A 20,452-nucleotide genomic window follows, 5' to 3' on the forward strand; every position below is an offset into this window, starting at 1 on the left:
GTAGATTGTGATTCATTAATGTTTATTAGACAGAGGGAAATCCTTAAATGAATGGCACTGTATTCCAGGAGGACAAAGTTCAAGACTGCAGAGAGGTTGATTAAAACCGAATCTGCTATTCCCAGGCTAGGAGGACAAAAGAAGAAAATTGGAAAACCTTACCTACCCCTGTGTCTGCCAAAAGCAGTATGTGATTTAAATAAAATAAAGGAGAATGTGCAAGTGTGCATGCATTCATGCATACATACATATCTATGAAAACCATTGAATACTTATTAGTAAATGTATACCAAAAAGTGGAATGAGGGTGTGCTTGAAGTTTCCAATAAGAAATAATAAAGCAATGTATATGATCACCATTAACTGTGTGAGTCACTAGTGGCAACACGGCATTAATACATTGTGAGGGGATAAATATGATACGCTTTCATAAAGGGATGTAACAACACACAGTGTATCGGCACATTCCATTATGTACCTAAGTGAACAGAGCTACAGATTGGTTATAGTAATCTTACTGCAAGACTGACATCATTTTCATGCTTATAGAGGAGCATTTAAGTTATTTTAGGTAATTGCTACAGGAGAGCCTCAGACAGAAACGGAAGATTTATACACCTTAGTGTTATTCGAAGTAGGAATCTGCACATTGCAACAAAGACCAATGTGTGAACGATTTGTCGGTAGCTGATGGACAGTGTGTGTACCTTCGGAGAAGGGATTAATCTTTCATTTTTTTGTCAGATTCTTGCAAACATCTCAAAGCAATAAACCCAGAGACATAATACCAGGTATCTCTCATGGTTGTGGTACTGTAATGAAACAGTTAACAGCAATGTTCTCTTCTCTCTGGCTACATTAGTAAGGAAGGGCAGAAAAACAGCTTATCTCTCCTGACTTTACAATGCCAGTTTGTAGACAGGCTATACAAATATTTATAGGTTAGACATATCTGAAGTTGGCAACATTGGGGACTGATGTAACGTTTTCCAAGCTTCAGAGCGCGTTGCAAGCGTTCCCGTCTCAGCCCTCACCACTACACCTGAGCCAGTAGGTGAATATTCCTCCCATTGTGTCAGAGGTAGAAACTGAGGCGATTGGGGATAACTGGGGTCAGTAAGTGGCCTCAACTCGGTCCTGCTACGATGACTAATTTACTGCGTGAGTCTTGCCACTGATATAGCCCGATGGAGGGTGTAACATTAACATACACGGGACTTGTAAGGGAAACAAACATGATGATGCACAGACAAAACACAATGCAAAAAGTGTGCTTTAGGAGAAACGGGGGTTTAGTTGCGGCCGTTAGGCACAAGTTGGGAACCTGGACTGCAGGCTGGTTTCACGTTAAGCGTACATCGCTTGCCACCTTCAGGTCGTACGTGAATTCACAGACGTTGCCAGAAAGCTGGGGCCTTCTGTCAGGCCTCGGGCGCCAGATCAGAGCATCCTCCGTGTGGTAAATCACAGACTTTTTATTTTATGGAGCAGTTTTTCCCCCGTCGTGTCTCTTCCACACACCGTGTCGATGGTGAGGGGCTATTTTACCTGTTGAGAGAGAGCCACTGGTTACATCACCCGCAAACAGACTGATTTTACGCCGCAGTTCAACTGTGCCAGACGCGGAGGGGCTGAGGCGCTGGGCCCCTCCGGCCTGCACCTGGGCCTGGGCCTGGGCCTAGGCCAGAGGGAGCCCCGGGGCGGCACAAGGAGAGGTGCCGCTGGGTTTCCCTGCGCTGGCAACGTGCCTCGGGAAGGAGCAAGTGCCACTGTGAAAAACTGCAGCAGATTTGGGGGAAAAAAATAACGCTTTTGGCTAAACAGGAGGGCAGCTGCTGCCTCGGGCAGAGGCCTGAGGGCTGAGGAGAAGTCGGGGCGGGGCCTGCGTGGAAGGGCGGGGCTTCACGGGGAGGGGCTTAAGGAGGAGGCGGGGCGTAGAGGCCGGCGCATGCCGTTAGGCGTGCGTAAACCGTGGACGTCATCGGCGTGCGCGGCGCCGCCGCTTCCGGTCACGTGAGGGGTGCGTGTGTTGTACCTGCCAGGGCGGCCGCTGGGCCCCGTGGGGTTTCCCGGGGCGGCGCCCCTCGGCCGCGGCCTCCTCCGCCGCCGCCGCCTCCTCGGCCGCCATGGAGGGCGCCGCCCTGCCCATCCGCCGGTACCGCCGGGCCCTGGTGGAGGCCGTGAGGGAGCGGCCCTTCCTCATCGTCACCGGCGAGACGGGCAGCGGCAAAAGCACGCAGCTGCCCAAGTACCTCTTCGAGGCAGGTAACGGCCGGGGAGGGGGGAAGCCCCTGAGAGCCCCCTCCGCTCTGCGGCCTCGAAATGTGCGAAATAAGCGCAGATAAACGCAGATCATCGCCCTGTCCCCTCAGGGCGGGCGCAGCTTCAGGCTGATGCGCGTGTGGTGAGAGGAGGTGGCTTGATTAAACCTTTTAAACTAAAAAACTATGACCATATGTATGCTATGTAGGTACTCGTGTATACACTGACTCTGAGCAGCGCAACTCAGCGTCCCTGTTCTCCCCGTCTCTCCCATAGGCCTCACCAAGCACGGGGCCATTGGCGTCACCCAGCCCCGGCGCGTTGCCACCATCTCGGTGGCGCAGCGGGTGGCCGAGGAGATGGGCTGTTCGCTGGGGGGTGTCGTCGGGTACCAGGTCCGCTTCGATGACTGCACCACCGAGGTAGGGCTCCGAGGGCTGCGTTCCCCCAAGTGTTGTCATGGCAGGGCTGCGGCTCAGTGTTTTGCTTGTGGGCCTCTCCATGGAGTGGCACGGCCCTGTTACCTCTTCTGGGGCTTTGCGTGCAGAAGGTCTCAGAGCCTTGAGGGGCCATCTGTCCCAGCTCTGGTGAAGCTGCAGTTGTATGTATCATATAACTCATTTGATCAAGTTTTTTGAACACCTTACAAGTGAAACACTGCCAGGCACCTATGATGCCGTGGATAAGCACCTCTGATGCAAGCTCAGTGTGTGTTCTGGACAAATACGTGATCGATGTGGAAGTGTTTACTTTACTTTGAAGTAAAATCCAGGATAACAGCAGAATGTCTAATTAAACCTTTCAGGATACTGCCATCAAGTATATGACCGATGGCTGCTTATTGAGGCAAATATTGGCAGACCCCCTTCTCAGCAAGTACAGTATCATCATTTTGGATGAAGCCCATGAGCGGAGCCTTAGCACTGTGAGTGTCGCCTTATATCTGTCCTTTTGGGTTGCTATTTCTCCTTTACTGAGCTCTACTTACACCTTTCTTTCACTTCTGCACAATCCCCAAGGATTTTGGCTCATTTGCCATGGGTGCGCTTTATCCTTTTGCTGTCCTAAGACCATAGAATTGCTGCTTCGTTTATTACATGCTGCATAATCTGAAAATAAGATGCAGCCTGTAATCCTGTTGGAATTGTTGTAGCTGTTGTTGTGTTTGAAAGCAGTTAAAACTTGGCTGGCTATTGGATACTTTCCCAAAATTTCCAGGAGTTTGAAGCCAGCACGGTGAACACAAACTTTCTAGAATCCTAATTTCAAAAAACCATAATACAAACAAAACCCTGAAATATCTCTCTCGCTCTAAGGCCTAATGTTTCTTAGGGTGTGTATATGACTGCGCAAAAAGATTAGGGCTTTTGGGATCATGAAAGTATCTAGACCGACCTAAGTACCAAAAGTTATCAAATGTCACTCTGACCCTTCTGTGGCAAGCAAAGTGAGGCTCAAGTCACTCAGTCCTCAAGAGATTGTGTTGTGTGTCAAACAACCTACCAGTCCAGCAAACAACCTACCAGTCCAGCTGGGGAAAAGGGAAAATGCTTACTGAATCCCAGTTCTGCCCTCACGCATCTGAGGGTATTGCAAGTAATTGAGCTAGGGTGATGTAAGAAGTTACTGCTCTATCACCTGTGTCCAACTAAAAGGAGCAGATTCTTACTCCAGAGCAATGCAGAGTAAAATGAACTTGCTGAAGTCATAACAATAAAAAGGACAACAAAGGAGGGTTCACGCTCCAGTCAGGTAACATATGCTGGACAAAGGTGATGTTTAAAATGGGTCTGGGGTAACTGCTTGCAAATGACTTGACCGTGAGAGTATGAAAACGAAAACCAAAGGATTTTAAGTTATGCTGATTCTGTTTGTAGGCTGTGAGAATTGCTGATAAAAATTTAATTAAATTCTAGAAACCAATTAGCATGCTTACAAGACAACCAGCGTAAGTGTATGTATCCTTCTGAGTGCTTAGGCCCTGAAGATGTGATTTTTCTATCTTCACTATACCCATGGAGTAAAATCAGTCCCTTCCAAGTTTGTCAGACACTTCTAAGAAAATTGGGGTACTAACATAAGTTGCTTCTGTTCGTCTGTTAGGATATTTTATTTGGTTTGCTGAAGAAACTATTTCTACAAAAGAAACCACCGGACAGGAAGACGGCCATGAAAGTGGTGGTGATGTCAGCCACCCTGGAGGTAGACAAGCTCTCAGAGTTCTTTGGACACTGTTCAGTGGTGCACATTCCAGGAAGAAGTTACCCCGTCAAGGAGATATTCTGCAACCTGCTCAGCCCAAGGGACATAGGCAGCTCTGCGTATGTTACAGAGGTCTGACCTGTCTTACTTTGTTTCTGCATTGTGTTCTGTGTTCTTGGTATGATTATCATCTGTGAAAGACCAGAAGAATTAGCTGATGTATTGCTGTGTTCTTAGCATCTCTGCAGGATATAGGGAAGAATTAGCTAGTACTATGAGTTTTAGAAAGAGTAAGTGAGATGCCAGCTGTTACTGGCTTGTTTGTTGTTTGTTTCAGGCTGTAAAAGTGACATTGGATATCCACTTAAATGAACCAGAAGGCGACATCTTGGTTTTCCTGACAGGTGAGAATTTTTCTTTCAACAACTGTTGGTTATTCCCGGTGAAGCGTGGCATCGCCAGCAAAATGGTACATCCTTCTAATGACTGTCTTGTCCCAGAGCAGTAAGCAGAGAAGGGAAGGTTGCAGGTTGACGCACATAGTCCTGTGAAGTGATAGTTTTCAGAGCATGTTTAGGTATATCCATGCCTATGAGATCAGATAAGAAAGACATTAACTTAAAAATTTGCATATGCTCTTTTTTCCCCTGTGCCAACTTTACTCTGTATTGTCTACGTGTTTTATTTTGCTGTTAATTCAGGAAGGGAGAATTTCTTTAGCTGCAAAACCCTACATCCATGTATGGGCCAGGCACTTACGCAGTCATCTTTTGAGGAAAAGCCTTAGTGAGAGGCATTGTGGAAAGACTGGATGTCACCTCCTAAACTAACTCTTATAAATATTACCTCCTTCTGGTGATGGTGTTGATGACTCTAATATTGACAAAACAATCTTGTCTAAAGACATTGCAAAGTAGGAAGGCAGAGTTGTAGCTACATAGGTCGTTTAAATGCTCTTGTATGTTTTTTAGGTCAAATTGAGATAGAAAGAGCTTGTGACTTGCTTTTCAAGAAAGCAGAATCTATTGATTACCGGTATGAAGTACACGATCGGTCTGTTGAAGGCCTGCTTATTTTACCATTGTATGGGTCAATGTCAACAGGTAAGAGCGTATAATGTCATATGGAACTTAACAACTCTTGCAGTTAACATTTATATGCATTATAAACAGTATCCTGCTCAGATATTTTTATTGTGATTGCAAAAAATGGCATTCATTAACCCAGTTATTACAATACTGTAGCACTATGGGGTTTTTTGTGGTTCATAAACTAATCCAACTTCAGCCTTCTCTGTACTTGCACAGAAGCCTATTATCCAGGTAAAATTCATATTCACTGGAAATGGCTTCACATGGCATCAAGGTCTCCAGCTTAGGAAGGGGATTTTGTGTAACTGAAAGTTCAGATGTCTTGTTTAGGCCATCATTTTTTATTTTATACGGCAAAGATATTGCCAGTAGGTTTTTGGTGATGAAAGTAGACCTGTAAGGGAAGATAGAAGTAGTACAGTGTTGCACAATATAGAAAAGTACAGGTTATCAGAATGAGTCAGTCTGTTTTATTTGGCAGCAATACCACAGTTAGTTTCAAAGAGTTAAAAACAAAGGCCCTTTGACCTGTTCCGAACACAGACACTGTATTTTCAGATGAACTTCAGTGCAATGTTTAAATGTGTGGGTGCGGTATGTAGAATGCCGAGAGGCTGAATAAGTGTTCAGAAGAGCAGGACAGTAATTTCCACCTGGAAGTGCTGCTGAGAGAAAAGATCTGGTAATGATCTGCAGAGAGGGAGCAAATTTTTTTCCTTTTTCAAAGGTCAAAATGAGAAGTTGCATAAAAGAAGGGTATAGCTTCTTCCTTACTCCATGACAGGTGGTAGATTCCTGACTAAGAGTGATACTTTTTTTTCTGTGTGGTAGTTTCTTGGAGGCCATTGTATTTGAGTATTTTTAAATAACACAGGAAAATTTTCCTTAAAGAGATTTTGATATTTTTCAAGTATAATAACTTAAGAGGGAAAATTTCTGGGAAGAGTTGAATTTCTACCTTCCTTTTTTTGTTCCTTGAAGGCCAAATGAATTAATGGAAACTGCATATGCTGCTTAGTTACATGCTAAAAGAAGATTTGCTGGCAACATAGGGGGTCTAACTGACTCTTTTCATATTTGCCTTCACTTGTTCTGATTGTTACAACCCTTCAAATCCTTCATGAAGATTCTGTTAAGACCAGACATCTTGTTTGTTTTTCCTAGCTCTGGATTAGGAAACATCCAGGAGACCTGGCCTTTCTTGATCTCAAAATCTTCTTGAATATGCAAGCAATAAAGAAGATATTCTCTAATTTCTACATATGCCAGAATAATACTGAATCCCTATTTTAGAATGTTATGTGGTTCACTTTCTAATTTCATTCAAATGACTTTCACGAAGTGTTTGAGTAAGTTTGCACAGTGTTAGAGACGTGGTTTGAAATCAGAGCATTGTAATGTAACAGATTGTTTGACTGACTACCTGTCATTTTAGATCAACAGAAAAGCATATTTTTGCCAGCTCCCACGGGCATTAGAAAATGTGTGGTATCCACAAACATTGCTGCAACATCTCTGACGATTGAAGGAGTCAGGTATTGTTTCCTATCCTTCATAAAAGCTGTAACAGAGGGAATAATTCAGAAAATTCTGCTAGATTAGGAAAAACACATCTGACTTTCTTCCGCTACTATTCCTGCCCAATAATTACCCGTTGCATTTTTTTGTGTGTGTAGCGAATAATAACCTCCCCCCCACCACCTTGATACTGTTACATAGTCTTACAGATGACTAATACTGTTGGACCCTAATTTGAAATCAAATCTGACGCCATTATTTTCCTTGGTTGCTGGGAGGTATTATCTGTAACATCCCGTAGACTGAACCGTTGCAGGGCTGCAGCTGACCAGCGAACTGCAACAACCTTTTTGCAGCGATTGTAGGGCAGATGTGTTCTTGCTCTGATCATATGCATGTGGCAGTTACTTGTCTGTCTACTGAGACCTCTGTTGTTTTCTTCTCTGACGGAGTATGAATCTTTTTCAGATATGTCGTAGATAGTGGATTTGTGAAGCAGTTGAATCATAACCCCCGAGTTGGCTTGGACATACTGGAGGTAGTTCCCATTTCAAAGTAAGTTTTAAAAAGGTCATTTGTTTGGTGTTTCTGGGAGTTGCTCTGATGATACTGTGTATCGGTTGATCTTTAAAAAAAAAAAAAAGAGTGGGTGGATGGCTTTGAGGCTCTGTAATTTAAATCCATTTTGTTTGCTGCTAAATAGAAAGTGGTTCAGGACATACAATTTCCTCTAAGTTACAGGCATTAAGAAGGAATTGACAATGCATTGTCTGTAGTCTGTAGGCTCACATGTTATCTTGGGTTTGCTGAATACAACAGCCCGATTCAGAGAAGTTTAAAAAAAATCTTCCTTTGCACAGAAATGCTTCTTCATTCTTCTAGTTCTTGTATAGCTGGATTTCTCAGCTGCTGCACAGTATAATATATCGTCCATCTACAAGCACAGAAATTGCTATTATTTACCATAACTACAGCGCGTTCTTTTTGGATGATAACAGAAGGGATCAAGAGTTTGGATTTTTTCCCTGTCTTTCTGTTTTGGCAGGAGCGAAGCAAAGCAACGAGCTGGCCGAGCCGGCAGGACTTCATCCGGAAAAAGCTATCGGCTATACAGCAAAGAATTCTGGGAGCAATGTATGCCTGATCACACGGTCCCAGAGATCAAGAGAACCAGTCTGACATCTGTGATCCTGACCTTGAAGTGCCTTTCCGTGCATGATGTCATAAGGTAACCTCCATGGAGCAGGGGGGATTATCATTTTCTTCCTGAGTCTCAGCAGCAAGGCAGCACAGGCACCAACAGCCTGTTGGCAGGAGACAGGATTAGGTCTCCAGCCAACTGAGACACTCTGATACAATCAGCTTGTCAGCTTTTCTGCTGTTCTCCTCAGTCTTTGATACCAGATTGGATCTTGAGCTCAAGTTCAATTTGAGGTTCTGACAAAACCTAACTCCTTATCTCCAGAATTAAACAGTTAAACATCAGTATTTTAAAAGAACACTATTATATCCTAAAAGCTTCATCTCTGTGGAATTGTTCAGTTTCCGGATCACAGATGTGCAGAAAATACAGTTCGTCTTTGCATGTGCCATGCTGGGAACTTTCATAGTAATTCTTCATCATGAGGCTGTGTATGTAGTAACACACCCATACACTGAAGATGCTTATGTGCACTTGGTCAGAAACCTGACTTGGAAGGTTACAAAAGTATTTTAATAAATATGAAAACTAACAAAGCTATACTGAGTCTGAACAATGAAATTTTTTTTACTACTTTTTTTTAACTATAGATTTCCCTATTTGGACTGCCCTGAAGAAAGGCATATTTTAGAAGCTCTCAAGCAACTCTACCAGTGTGATGCTATTGACAGGTAAAAGATAAAGAGGTGTAATAACTACAAGAATTTAAAATTTCATGGTTTAACTGGTGTTAGTGAGTTGTTTATGTGGACTAAAGGACTTCCCCCAGCAGTAGAACACATTTTCTTGTTAGACCGGGAAGTTAACTACTGAGTTTTAATACACTCTGTGTAAAATTAAGGTTAGAGCATGGCTTAGGACTTGAGAGATACAGATTAATCTCTCCACATTGTCCTGAAGTTCCTGAGTGACCTCAGACAAATTACCTCAACTCTCTGTGCTGTAGTTGCTGACAGCAGATCCCAGACTGTTGTGACGAAGGTGCTTAGGCACTAGCTGTGAGGCCCATCCAAGAACTCAAGACAGGAAGTGAGATCTTATCCTAAGCTTCCAGGAATTCTTCTAGCAAAAAAAACCCCAAATATCTTAAGCATCTGATACACTTAAAAAGCTGGCTTTGCCTGCCATGAAGCAGGCATAAGCAAATTGGAGAAAGGTGAAACGTTCTGCTAGTGATGCTTGCTGCATGTCTCCAGGACCTATCTGGGCACACACAGAGTGCAGTGTTAGAACAGTCCAGAGGCAAATGCTTCTTTCATGCTCTTTATCTGTATATGGTGGCTGACATTGTGGGTGCATGTTCCGATTTGCATTTAAACATAGTTTTGTTGAATCTGGAATTTGAATCTTTTTCCTGGGATAAGGAGAGGCCACGTGACAAGACTGGGTGAATTCCTGGTGCAGTTTCCCCTCCCTCCCAACCTGACCTGTGCTGTCATAAAAGCTGCTTCTCTTGACTGTGAAGACCTGCTGCTTCCCATAGCAGCCATGTTGTCTGTGGAAAATGTCTTCATTCGTCCAGGTAGGAAGCCTCTTATCCCAAAGCAGCCTTGGTTGGGTGGGGAATTCTGCTTGGACAGGGACATCTCTGGCAATGGTTAGGCAGCACACAGTGCTTCACCTGGAGACCTTTTCTACAGCTTCCCTCTGCAGGGTTTTTTGCTCTCAGTAGTTTTCTGTGCTATTAGTTTGTGAGGCCACAGTATCTTATAGATGTATCTCAAGGTTATAAAGTGGGAGCTGATTCTGTATTTTGAACAATGGTAGCACAAGCCTTTACTTGAGAGTAAAGATACTTTTGCTGGGGAGCAAGCTGGTCTCCTTAGTTGGGCCCAGTGCTGGTGGGAGACGTAAGTGTTTACCTCAAACTAATGCTTTAAATAACCCTTATGTTGCAGTGTGAGGAAGTTTCCTCCAGCGCAATGCCTTGTCTCCCAGACTACATCGTAGCAGATCTGTAGGGAAGAATGTTAAGATTAGGACAAATACGCAATGGCACTTTGCCCCTATGCTTTTACAGCTTTCTCTGGTCTTGGAATCAGGGCACGTTGCATGCTAAGAATTGGACAACAGCTATTCCAAAGACTTCAAAATAGCATGGAATTGGGTTGCGTTTGTCCCAAGGCTGTGAGCTGTAAAGCAACATACGGGTAAGCGAGTGGATTGCTGAGAAGTCATAAGGGGGAAAACTGTGTTACAGGAGGGGGAAAAAAAACCCGAACACCAAAAAATGAAAACCTACCACAGCAGATGTTTTGCTGTTGGTGTTTGCTGTTGGTCTAAGTACAGACAACAGGGACTGATTAATTTGTTTTTAAGGAATGGGGTTGCCTCTGGATTGTTTTTTTTAAAGGCAGACCTTTTAAGTTACTGTGGGAAGCTCATCTTGTCACTGCCTCCATTTCCAGTATTTTTCTAAATGGAAAACATAATTTTGCTGTGGTTCCAAGCTAGCACCTCTCACTAGCGCTAAACTCAGTCTCTCACATACTCCTTCCTGTCTCCTTTCCCCTCCAGTCTGCCCCCCACCACCCCCCAGCTGTGCTACATATAGTCTTTATATGTAGCACAATCTTTGTGGGAGACCTTTGTCCTTTCTAGTCACTCATTGGCTCTTGTCCAGTTATCTCTGTAGTCTATTAACCGTGCCCGTTAGTGCAACAGCTAAAGACACTGCTGACAGTACTGATAGCCTGGATTCTGCTCTGGGGTCTTTCCCATTCCCACAAATGTGCTTTTGCTTTCCCATCCTCCATCTGGCAGTATGCCCTTGTTATCTGTTCCGCTAGCTAATGCACACATGTCTGTTACTGTCCAGCAACCCTGTACATTAGGACACAAACACAGAGACTCACATACTGAAGGAACTTGCTTATGGGCAATATGTATACGAACAGGCCTCCTTACTTCCTCGGTGTTACTTGTATTACCCACAAACTTCTGACATCGTCTGCACAGGACAGCAGCAATGCAATGCATCGGCCTTTGCAGCCATATCCCTCTCTACTAAGGGGCATAGGTTGTGCTGGGGAAAAAATTCTTTAGGTATTTAAAACTTGAAATAACACTTTGGAAATGTTGCTTTTGCCTAGTACATTCCTAGCGTTTAGTGACGGCGAATTCCCACTAAACTCACAGATCATGTTTTTTCTAGACTTTTATTTATTTTAAGACCTCCATTACTATGGCAGTTGAGTACTAGGACAAAAGCTGAATTAAATAGATTAGATGGTGCTATGATGGGGTGGTTTCAACAGTCTTGTTTTTTCTCCCAGAGCAAAACTTTCACTTGATCCATGTGAGCTGTTTGTTTAAGGTTGCTGTTCCATGTCGGCATTGGAGTTGTTTGTGAGAGAGCAATACATAGAACCTTTCTTTCTAAGAGACTAGAAGTCTTCATCTCTAGTGCTGATTGATTGAGATTGATCATAGATTTAATAGCATCTACGTATTCTCCTTCAGCAGCAGTGGAAGGAGGAAGAACTGTAAATGCACCTGTGGAGGAGAGACAAATCTAAAAATAACATGAATAAAGAGCCAAGACTGTCAAACACACTTTGGAGAGATAGTAATAGATAATTAAGTAGGAGTGACAAGTAAAAATGACTTTGAAGTGAGATACAACTTACTTCCTCAGGTGATCCTCAGAAGCAAAAGGAGGCAGAACTTCAACACCAGGAACTTTCCTCACAAGTGGGAGGATGCAATGACTTTGCAACCCTCTTAAATATTTTTGAACAGTGCAAAGCAAGGTATAAAATGATTCCTTACAGTAAGTGGTTTTGCATTGCTCATAACGCCCAGCTGCTGACGGTTTTTAGATATATTGTGTATACGCACATGTGTGTACTCAGACCTAATTGAAGATTTATTCCTTATTGTGATCCGAAATTTCTATCAAGACACCTATTATTTAAACTAACAAAGTATCTGGCTCTGTAGGTTGCCTTCTTTGTACGACCGTAACAAAAAATAGAGGCAACTTTCTGCCTTCAGCTTACAAAGGGCTTCTTTATAATACAAGTATTTCTGTTCTCAGCAAGTCTCCTTCAGCTTGGTGCCAGAAATACTGGATCCATTGGAGAGCTTTAAAATCTGCTTTCAGTGTGGAAAAACAACTTCGGGAAATAATCAGTAAACTGAAACAGGTAAAAAATACAATTTTTATATATGGTTGAATTATATAAGTTTGTATTTAAGACATGTACTGAACTACTGAGCCTTTGCCAGATGGCTGCTGCCTTTCTCCAGTAGAAACTAATCCACTTAAATATTAGAACATCCTTGCTGTACCTTGTGTAACTTAACAAGCAAGAAAGAGGGTTTTCCTCCTTTCCTCGTGGTTTCCATAGGGTGAGAAACCCAGAGTTTAAAATCCATGGGATGGAGGGAGTATAGCAGCTTTTTCTTTAGGAAAGATCCTGGTTCATGTTGTTTTTTCTTTACATAGCTGCCAGACTTCCCTAAAGAGACATTTGAAGGCTCCAGAACTGAAATTCTAAGAAGATGTCTGTGTGCAGGATACTTTATCAATGTAGCTAGGAGGTAAGTAATAAAGTTTGGAGAATTGAATGGGAAAGATATTATGCATATTCTTTAAAGGTGTAGCTGCATATTGAAACAGGGTAGTAACAATATATTGTTAAAAGTAGCAATTGCAGCTGAAGGTGGTGTTTCTGCACAGGGCTGGAAGCCTGGTGCGTACTCTGCTTTTGACTCTCCTAACATTCCTGGGGAAGTTGCTTACATCCTTGGAATAGTAGTTTTTCTATCTGTGAAATGAACTTGCAAGCTGATGAGTAGTTCTGGATATTAAACTAAAGGGCTTGGAAATGTCCAATTATCACGGCTGTCAAAGACTTCAATCCCAAACCCTGTTTATTATTGTGGTGTTGTACCTGCAGTGTTACTGTGGTAAATCAGACAGATACATTTTATTCCTCATTGTTTTTTTTTTACAGTTTAATTCTGGAAGGATCTTCCTCTGCTTATATATTTTAGTATTTTCTTTTATGCTGCTGCTGATTTGCTTAGTTCAGTGTTGCTGTCTAATCACAGCAAAGTATGTTTCATTATAATTTTTTTTTTCACAAACCTTTTAGATCTGCAGCCAGGACATTCTGCACAATGGACGGACATGGCAGCATAGTCTATATCCATCCTTCATCTACAGTAAGTTACCAAATTCTGTTAATAAACTAGCAAAGGATCTAGAAAAGGAATAAGAGGCAAGTCCCTGTAAACTCTTCCTCTTCTGTTTGGTTGGTGCTAATTTATGGCCAGGAGAAGCACTGTTGCAGTGTTCATTTTGAGAGTGGGGAAGGGCCTCACTTCTTCAAATTTGGTAAGTGTTTGGCTTATGAAATGAGTGTGACATAGACTGAGCTTTCTCTCTGGCTTTCTGGGTTTCCTGGGCAATTTTAAGCAAGTCATTATGCCTCAGTTTCCCTGTCTGAAAATTTAGGGTAATGTCAGCTTTATCTCATTCTTGCATCTGAAGCATTGGAAGATATTCCAGTGGAGGGTTCTGTAGAAATAAAAAATATTTTTTATCAATTTTGAAATAATATTTTAATTTTTCAGCTATATAACCAGGAGACTCGCCTCGAGTGGATCATCTTCCATGATGTCACAGTGACATCCAAAATCTATGTCCGGACGGTGTGTCCTGTTCGCTATGAATGGGTCAAAGACTTGTTGCCCAGATTGCATCAAATTGATGCATATGAACTGAGCAGTGTGGCACGGGAAGAAGTGACTGAAGAGGAAATAACCAAGTGGAAACATAAGGAGGACCTTAAAAGACAGTATGGTAAGCACATTACTAGTCTATATCTATGGCGTGTGTAATTTTTCTTCGTTGTTGTAAACGTGTCTGTATATTATGTCACTGAACGCATTCTGGACTAGTAGGTGTTAATCTGAGTGTCCTTAACGTATTCAATGTCTAGCTCTAGTTCTTTTCTTGTCTTACTACAGCTCTGCAATCTTTATTTTTCTGCCTCGGCAGCGTGTGTAGTGGTATTTGCTGAACTGGTTCTTGCCATGCTCCCCCCCTTTGGTATAATATAGCTGACAGGAGCAGAACTTTAACCCAGAGTTGAGTAAAAGCATTTTGAGTCTAGCCATTATTTAAGTTTGCAAAGGGTATCTAGCCATAGATACTCAAAATCATACTGTCCTGAGAGAGAGAAGTTCTAAGGGCTGTAGGGTGGGGAGGAGGGGAGAAAACAAAAAAAACCACCACCAAACAAAAAACACAGAGGAAAAAGTATCACGTTTTGGTGAATGTCTCATGCTGACAATGAATTTAATGCCATATATTTAAATAGTCAGTTTTAATTAAAACTGGTGCCTGCTAACTGATCTGGCTGCTTGACATTCTTTGAATTCTTCTGTCAGCAGGTTTCTTAAAGCAGCCAAGTATTCAAAGGGCCTCTTTGCTCCTGAGCTGACCCTTCCAAAACATTTATTTAATATACAGTACAGGCACTGGCAATATAGATTCTCTTCAGTTTCCTTAACAATGGAAAAAAAATGTAGACTCTTGTGCTCAGACCAGCATCTCTTTCTGCCCTGCGTTATTGTATAAAACAACCATTTTAAATGATAAAAACATGAATTGGATATGGTTATAAATTTGCTGGAAAGGATACTTGCATTACTGGATAACGCAGAGGAGCCTCATCTATTTATCTGAAGTCCAAGGAGCTGAGGTTTGTTCTCTTTGTCCCCCTTAACTCTTTGACTTCACCAGGCAATTCTAAATTAATTTGAGATTAATATTGACCTTACAGGTGATGTCTTTGTGGGAGCTTCATAAAAATAGGTGGCTGAATAGCTGACAAAAGCTTAATTAGTGCCCAGTGGAATGAAAGGCTGCATAATGAGCTGAATTCTTATTTGACTTCAAGACAGAATAATTACAACTCTTCCAAGAGTAAATGCTGATCAGAGCTCCTTCCTCATATCAAAGAATCTGGTGCCCAGCCCCAGAGCTCTAGGAACAGGCTGTAAGCAGCTGCTTCATTCACACAGTACTTAAGCTCTCAGAGTCTATTTTTTTATTTTTTATTATTATTTAAAATGTTATTTTAAACTGAAAATATTTCCTGCTTTTCTTTCCTTCTGGGATAAGCACTCCCAAGGTCTCCACTCAGTGGGAGAATGTGCATTTCTATTAGTGTCTGATCTGGAGTATTTGACTTTTCCCACTCTTTTATCTGTGTGTTATCCTCTCTCTTCCTCCTACCTCTGGAAATTTATAAAGGGAGTTTATTCTAAGCTTTTTTTTTCCCCCCGGTCCCAGTGCTGTCTGTCTCCTGCCTGAACCTGAGTTTTAACGTGTAATTTAGAGAAGAAATGGGTGCATAGAACACAAGATGCACAGTATCTCTTAAAATAGAAAGCAAGATACACATTTGGGGGTGAGATGAGCCCAGCTGCAGATATTGACATGGGAGTTAAGGCATGATGGTTTTTTTTTAATTTATTTTTCCTCCCTGCTGTGGTACAGTCTGTCCTCTTTGGAAGTCCTTCAGATGACTGACTGGGACTTGAAAAACATTTGAGATTGTTGGGGTTTTTTGGGTGTTTTACAAATAGGAGGAATTGTAATGCTGGTTGGGGTTTTCTTTTTTTTTTATATACAGAAGAGTATATTTCTCTCTCTCCTTTCCCCCCAGAAGGAGTCACAGACAACTCTGCAAAGAAGATGGAGAGAAGGAATGATGATCAATCAATACTGGATGCCCGAGCTCGCTATCTTGAGAGAAAGCAGCAAAGAGCACAGGGTTTAAGTGGCCCATTGAAAGAAGTGGGGTAATACTTGCGGCTGCTCTACTCCCACTGTGAGGGAAGGCAGTTCAGTGCAGTTGTTCAGAGTATGTTTGCATAATGCAAAATGACTAACTGGAATGAAGGGAAACTTCTGCTTTGTGGTAAGTTTGAGTGCCAAGGCATACAAACGCAATCTTCCTTTGCTGCATCCAGCAAGGAAGAGTTAGCAAGCTGAATTTTGTTGCTACATGTCACTGGCAACAATTTAGTGGCCTCAAATGTGGATGAAGACATGATACTTACTGTGGTGCCAATTCTGTGGCATTTAGTTGACTTAGAAAGGTCTCAGTACCATTATTTAAAAAAAAAAAGCTTTAAGAAAATTTTATTAAAGGAGTGGAGCTGTCACTTTTTATCCATTTTACTTTGTATGATTGTGGCTGTACAATCTTCATGGTCGTACGCTACTCAGGAAAATGTGTAAGAAGTGCTCTTTTAATGGTGGAACCATCAGGGTCAAAATTCAGAAGGACGTTTGCCACCTGCATTCCGTGTTGCAGACAGTGTTGTTCCTACTGTGTATTGTGCTGTACCATGTACAGTGATGGTTCTGGGTGAAGATGTCTTTGTATGCAAAGTATTTTGTAAATGTTTTCACATTCTTCCTAACAATGCATAATTTTTGTCAGGGGTGTCTTAGCACTGTGTGTTTTCCATTTAGCAAAAAACCTCCCAGCAGTCAATCCAGTACTCAGCCAGGTTACTGTCAGCAGGCCTGCTGCCTAGTGGGCTGTTTTTCTGAATTTGGTGACTGTTATTTTTAAAATGTATGGATCTTGGTCTGAAGAATGACTCTTTCAAACATGTAGAAAGAGTACACAAGGGAATACTAGCTTTTTTCCTCAACTCTAAAAAGCAAAGACCTGTGATGCTTTGTCATCATAAAGTTTGTTTCCCTCTCAATAAAGAGGTAATCCCCTTCTGTCACCTTCATAATCCTAAAATGTTCCAGCGCTGTAGCGTAGACCTTGCCTTTTTGCTTTTTTTTGCTTTCAGCAACATTTTGTATAAGACAATTTCCAAAAAACTGGAAGAACCTCCTGTCATTTTTCATGCCTCAGTTGTTTGCACTGTGTGTCACCTTCAGTTGTTTCTCAGGTGACTAGCCAACGCTGTTGAAGTGATGTTGTAAGTAAGTCTTAGCACTTGGTGTAAAACGTTAAGCATTGCACCTCTATACTGCACCGGTTGTAGCTGATCATAAGCTTTCAAAAACCTTGGGATTCTCTTATGGGGAATATGGTAATGTTACTCTTTATAAAGAAGGTAGTAGGTCTGATAATTGTCCCTCTGGCTGTGATTACAGCCACCTGGCGAAGCTGTAAGAGGCTTAATTCGAGCAATACTGTCGTCGTCAACAGCACTAGCAGGAGTGAGCAGCGCTGCCTGCGGCTGCCCTGCAAGTTTCAGTCGCGGAGTTCGGAACTGCAGCAGAATTGCTGCCGCCCTCCCCTTTTCTGTGCGTACAGAGCAGAGAAACAGCAGCAAGATTAATGCCTTTCTAAGGCAAACCATTACTGGATGTGATCAATTTTTGTAGGAAGTGGCCCATCTTTGTTGGGCCCTTTATCCGGGTTCAGATGGAAAAGGATTTTGTTCTCTCACACTATTGCTCAGACTCTGCTTTTGAGAAGCCACTGCTTTTTCTTGACTAAACCTAATAGTCTGAATTTTGCAAAAGCCCACAAATTATTGCTGTTTACTTTGATTTATATTATATCTGCAATGTCATAGCCACTTGCAAGTCAAGTGACATCTGTACCACACACTAGGTCTGAGATCAGTAGCTATCAGTACCTGCTCTTGCTTGGGGCTACTATCTCTTGGCAGATCCTAATGCTTTCTTATTTATTATTTTTTTTTACTCTCTTAGTAGCAAGAAGGGAGGGTTTTTTTTTTCTGTGTTCCAGGGGAATTGTGAATTTAATACAAAACAAAAATGGTATGAGGAAATAACCCTGAGATTGCAAAATAAGAAAAGATAGAAGAAAAGCGGGGGTGAGGTCTGCTGGGGAGCCCCTGCCTCTCGGTAAAGCACTTGTAACGCCTCATGTGCTGCCGTCTGGTAGGAGAGTTAAGTTTTACCTGTTTCCATGGGCTGGAGTTACACTGTAAGTTAGTAAGCACAGCAGGACAGTTGGAGTTTCATTATGTTACTGTAGTTATTAACAAGGTTACAGGGGCAGAGTCCCTGCAGGCTCAGGGGACTGCTGGGGCCTGCCGGTGCTGTTCAGGTGCATCCCCTGATTTTGGTGAAATAAAGGAAGAAGGCCGGTACCGGCTTATGGCCCTTCCCTACTTGGTTTTCTGGTTTTAATCAGGCTTTGTTAGTGCGGAGCACGGAAAAACGCATCCTCCATCGACTGTGGTACCGTGCAGCGCAGCGGTGGGACTTCAAGGCCGTAGAGCACCAGTAGAACACCGGGACAGGTGCTAAAATGGGGGAAAGGGGGGGGCAGAGCCTGAGGGCGGGAAGGGGCAGGGCCCCCACCGGCGGACCGGGGAGCTGCCGGGCTCGGGGGGGGAAATCGATCGCCTTCCTGCCTGGGGCTTCGTGCTGGCCGGGGGAGCCGCGGGGCCCTCAGCCGCCGCGGTGCTGCCGCCGCTGAGGCCCGGGCCCCCGCCCGTCCCCACGGCAACCGCCCCCCCGCAGCGCCGGGCGAGTCACCTTGCCCGGCCGCTCTGCCCCCTTCACGTGACCCGCCGGGGCGATGAGCGCGGAACGGAAGTGACGCAGCCGCACCTCGGTCGCATGATGTGGCAAAAAAAAAGGCCGGGGAGGGAGGAGTGCTGAGGCCCGAAATAGTCCCTTCCGGTGGCGGATCCCTCCGCCGCTCCCATTGGACCCGCCCGGCGCGTGAGTCGCGCCGCTCGCCGGGATCCTTCCGCCCGGCCGGCGCAGTAAAGGCCGGTCCCGGCAGGTGAGGGCAGGCCTCTTCCTTCCGCGGCGGTATCCTTCCGCCGGCGGGGGCAGCTTCCGGATCGCCGCGGCTCTCCCCGCTCGCTGGCCCGTTCCGCCATTGCGGTCCCGCTTCCCCGCGCCGCTCGGACCCCGCCGAGGTGTGACTCCGGTCCGGCCTCGGACTGGAGCCCCAGCCCGCTGCCGCCGCCATGGCCCAGATCCTGCCGATTCGCTTCCAGGAGCACCTCCAGGTGGGCGCGGAGGGTCGGGGGAGGCCGGGCCGGGGGAGCGGGTGCTGGGGCGGGCGGGCTGGCCGCTCCCTCAGGCGGAGGAGCCGCCCGGGGACGGTGCTCGGGTGAGAGGCCCCGGGCCCCTCTGCGGTCCCTCCGCGAGGGCCGTGGGGCGGCCCGGGCCCCTCCAGCGGCGGGGTGGCCGCCCTCCCGCAGGCCTTGCCGGTGTCTAGCTCGGGCAGCGCCTTCCCGCCGCGGGCTGCCCGCCGTGCCGCCCCGAAGGGCACCTTCCAGCGCGCCCGCTGCTGCCTCCGTGCGGGCCCGGACGCGAGGGGAAGGGCTGGGGCGCCGCGGAGCTCCTCCGCGTCCTGGGGAGAGGGCGAGGGGCCGAGGTGCGGGCCCCGGCGCCGGGCATCCTGCCCTTGTCCGGTCCCCACCTTGCCTTCCCCGCTGCGGGTGGTGGAGTGTTTCGTCCCGCTGGTGTGGGCGAGGCTGGCGCCCTGCCCACGGTAGCACCTGCCGGGCCGTGGGAGGGGAGAGCGCGGGTGGCGCCTCTTCGCTTCCGAGGAGAGAGTCCGTCTCCCGCGGGGCAGCGCGAGTGGGAAATCCCGCTTCAGCGGGGGGGGGCGAGGGGGGTAAATTGATGAGGCGGCCAAGCTGTCTCCGTGTGTTGCTTAATTATTTTTTTTTTTTAAACGAGGCTAGGGTTTCTAATCATCGTAAGGACATACTGAATAATTTTAGTGATGTTCTGGCTTGTAATGTCATCTTCTGTGAAGAAAAACCACGTATTGCAGTGAAATGTGGAAGCTACTGCGGGCTTCCCTGCAGTGCAGGGACGGAAGTGCCAGGTCTACACTTTCTGTCTGGTGTCTGCTGGCCGCTAACACATTCTAGGTTTGGGTATCACTAAACCATAACCACGCGCTAATAGATTATTTCCAAGCGCTGGTCCTTAGTTTCCTTAACACGGCCTTGTAAAGGCATTAGTAACAAATTCTAAAATCGCTCCACTGCTGGAACGCAAGGTTACCTTCTCAAATAAGCATGCACCTTTAACGTCTCTGGGTGAAGCTGGAGTACAGGGAGGGGTCTGGAAGCGGTGATACAGTTGTGCAATGTGTACTTCCTATATGACAAGTCTATAGGGCGAAGTACTACAAGCCATGCCTCTCGTCCTGCATTGCTGTAGCTGTAGTGGTATTAA

The 20,452-nt window shown here is 44.8% G+C and overlaps 2 protein-coding genes across 4 annotated transcripts in view; both read left to right on the forward strand.

Moving 5' to 3' along the window:
• The first annotated feature begins 2,126 nt into the window (after positions 1-2,126).
• DHX40 (DEAH-box helicase 40) lies at positions 2,127-17,135 on the forward strand. The gene is made up of 17 exons (XM_059829194.1): positions 2,127-2,265; positions 2,539-2,684; positions 3,068-3,187; positions 4,366-4,596; positions 4,802-4,868; positions 5,436-5,567; positions 6,991-7,090; positions 7,542-7,628; positions 8,119-8,301; positions 8,865-8,945; positions 9,639-9,796; positions 11,912-12,026; positions 12,314-12,422; positions 12,725-12,819; positions 13,377-13,446; positions 13,858-14,086; positions 15,960-17,135. The coding sequence occupies exons 1-17, from the start codon at positions 2,127-2,129 to the stop codon at positions 16,097-16,099; spliced, it is 2,202 nt and encodes a 733-aa protein (XP_059685177.1). The 3' UTR covers positions 16,100-17,135.
• A 2,057-nt stretch (positions 17,136-19,192) lies between these two features.
• Positions 19,193-20,452, forward strand: part of CLTC (clathrin heavy chain) — a 33,789-nt gene continuing 32,529 nt past the window's right edge. For all 3 annotated transcript variants that reach the window (XM_059829401.1, XM_059829400.1, XM_059829399.1), the window contains exon 1: positions 19,193-19,266. In XM_059829401.1, the coding sequence (XP_059685384.1) occupies positions 19,225-19,266 (42 nt within the window). In that variant the 5' untranslated portion in view covers positions 19,193-19,224. The remainder of the gene's footprint in view (positions 19,267-20,452) is intronic.

The sequence above is a fragment of the Gavia stellata genome, chromosome 25, assembly GCF_030936135.1.
Source record: "Gavia stellata isolate bGavSte3 chromosome 25, bGavSte3.hap2, whole genome shotgun sequence".
In the NCBI taxonomy this organism is placed as follows: Eukaryota; Metazoa; Chordata; class Aves; order Gaviiformes; family Gaviidae; genus Gavia; species Gavia stellata.

Excerpts from the sequence above, each read along its gene's own strand:
- DHX40 (XM_059829194.1), top strand. The coding sequence starts at position 2,127 with ATGGAGGGCGCCGCCCTGCCCATCCGCCGGTACCGCCGGGCCCTGGTG. Across the intron at positions 4,869-5,435 it reads CATCTTGGTTTTCCTGACAG|GTCAAATTGAGATAGAAAGA; the intron begins GTGAGAATTTTT and ends TATGTTTTTTAG. Across the intron at positions 12,423-12,724 it reads TAATCAGTAAACTGAAACAG|CTGCCAGACTTCCCTAAAGA; the intron begins GTAAAAAATACA and ends TTCTTTACATAG.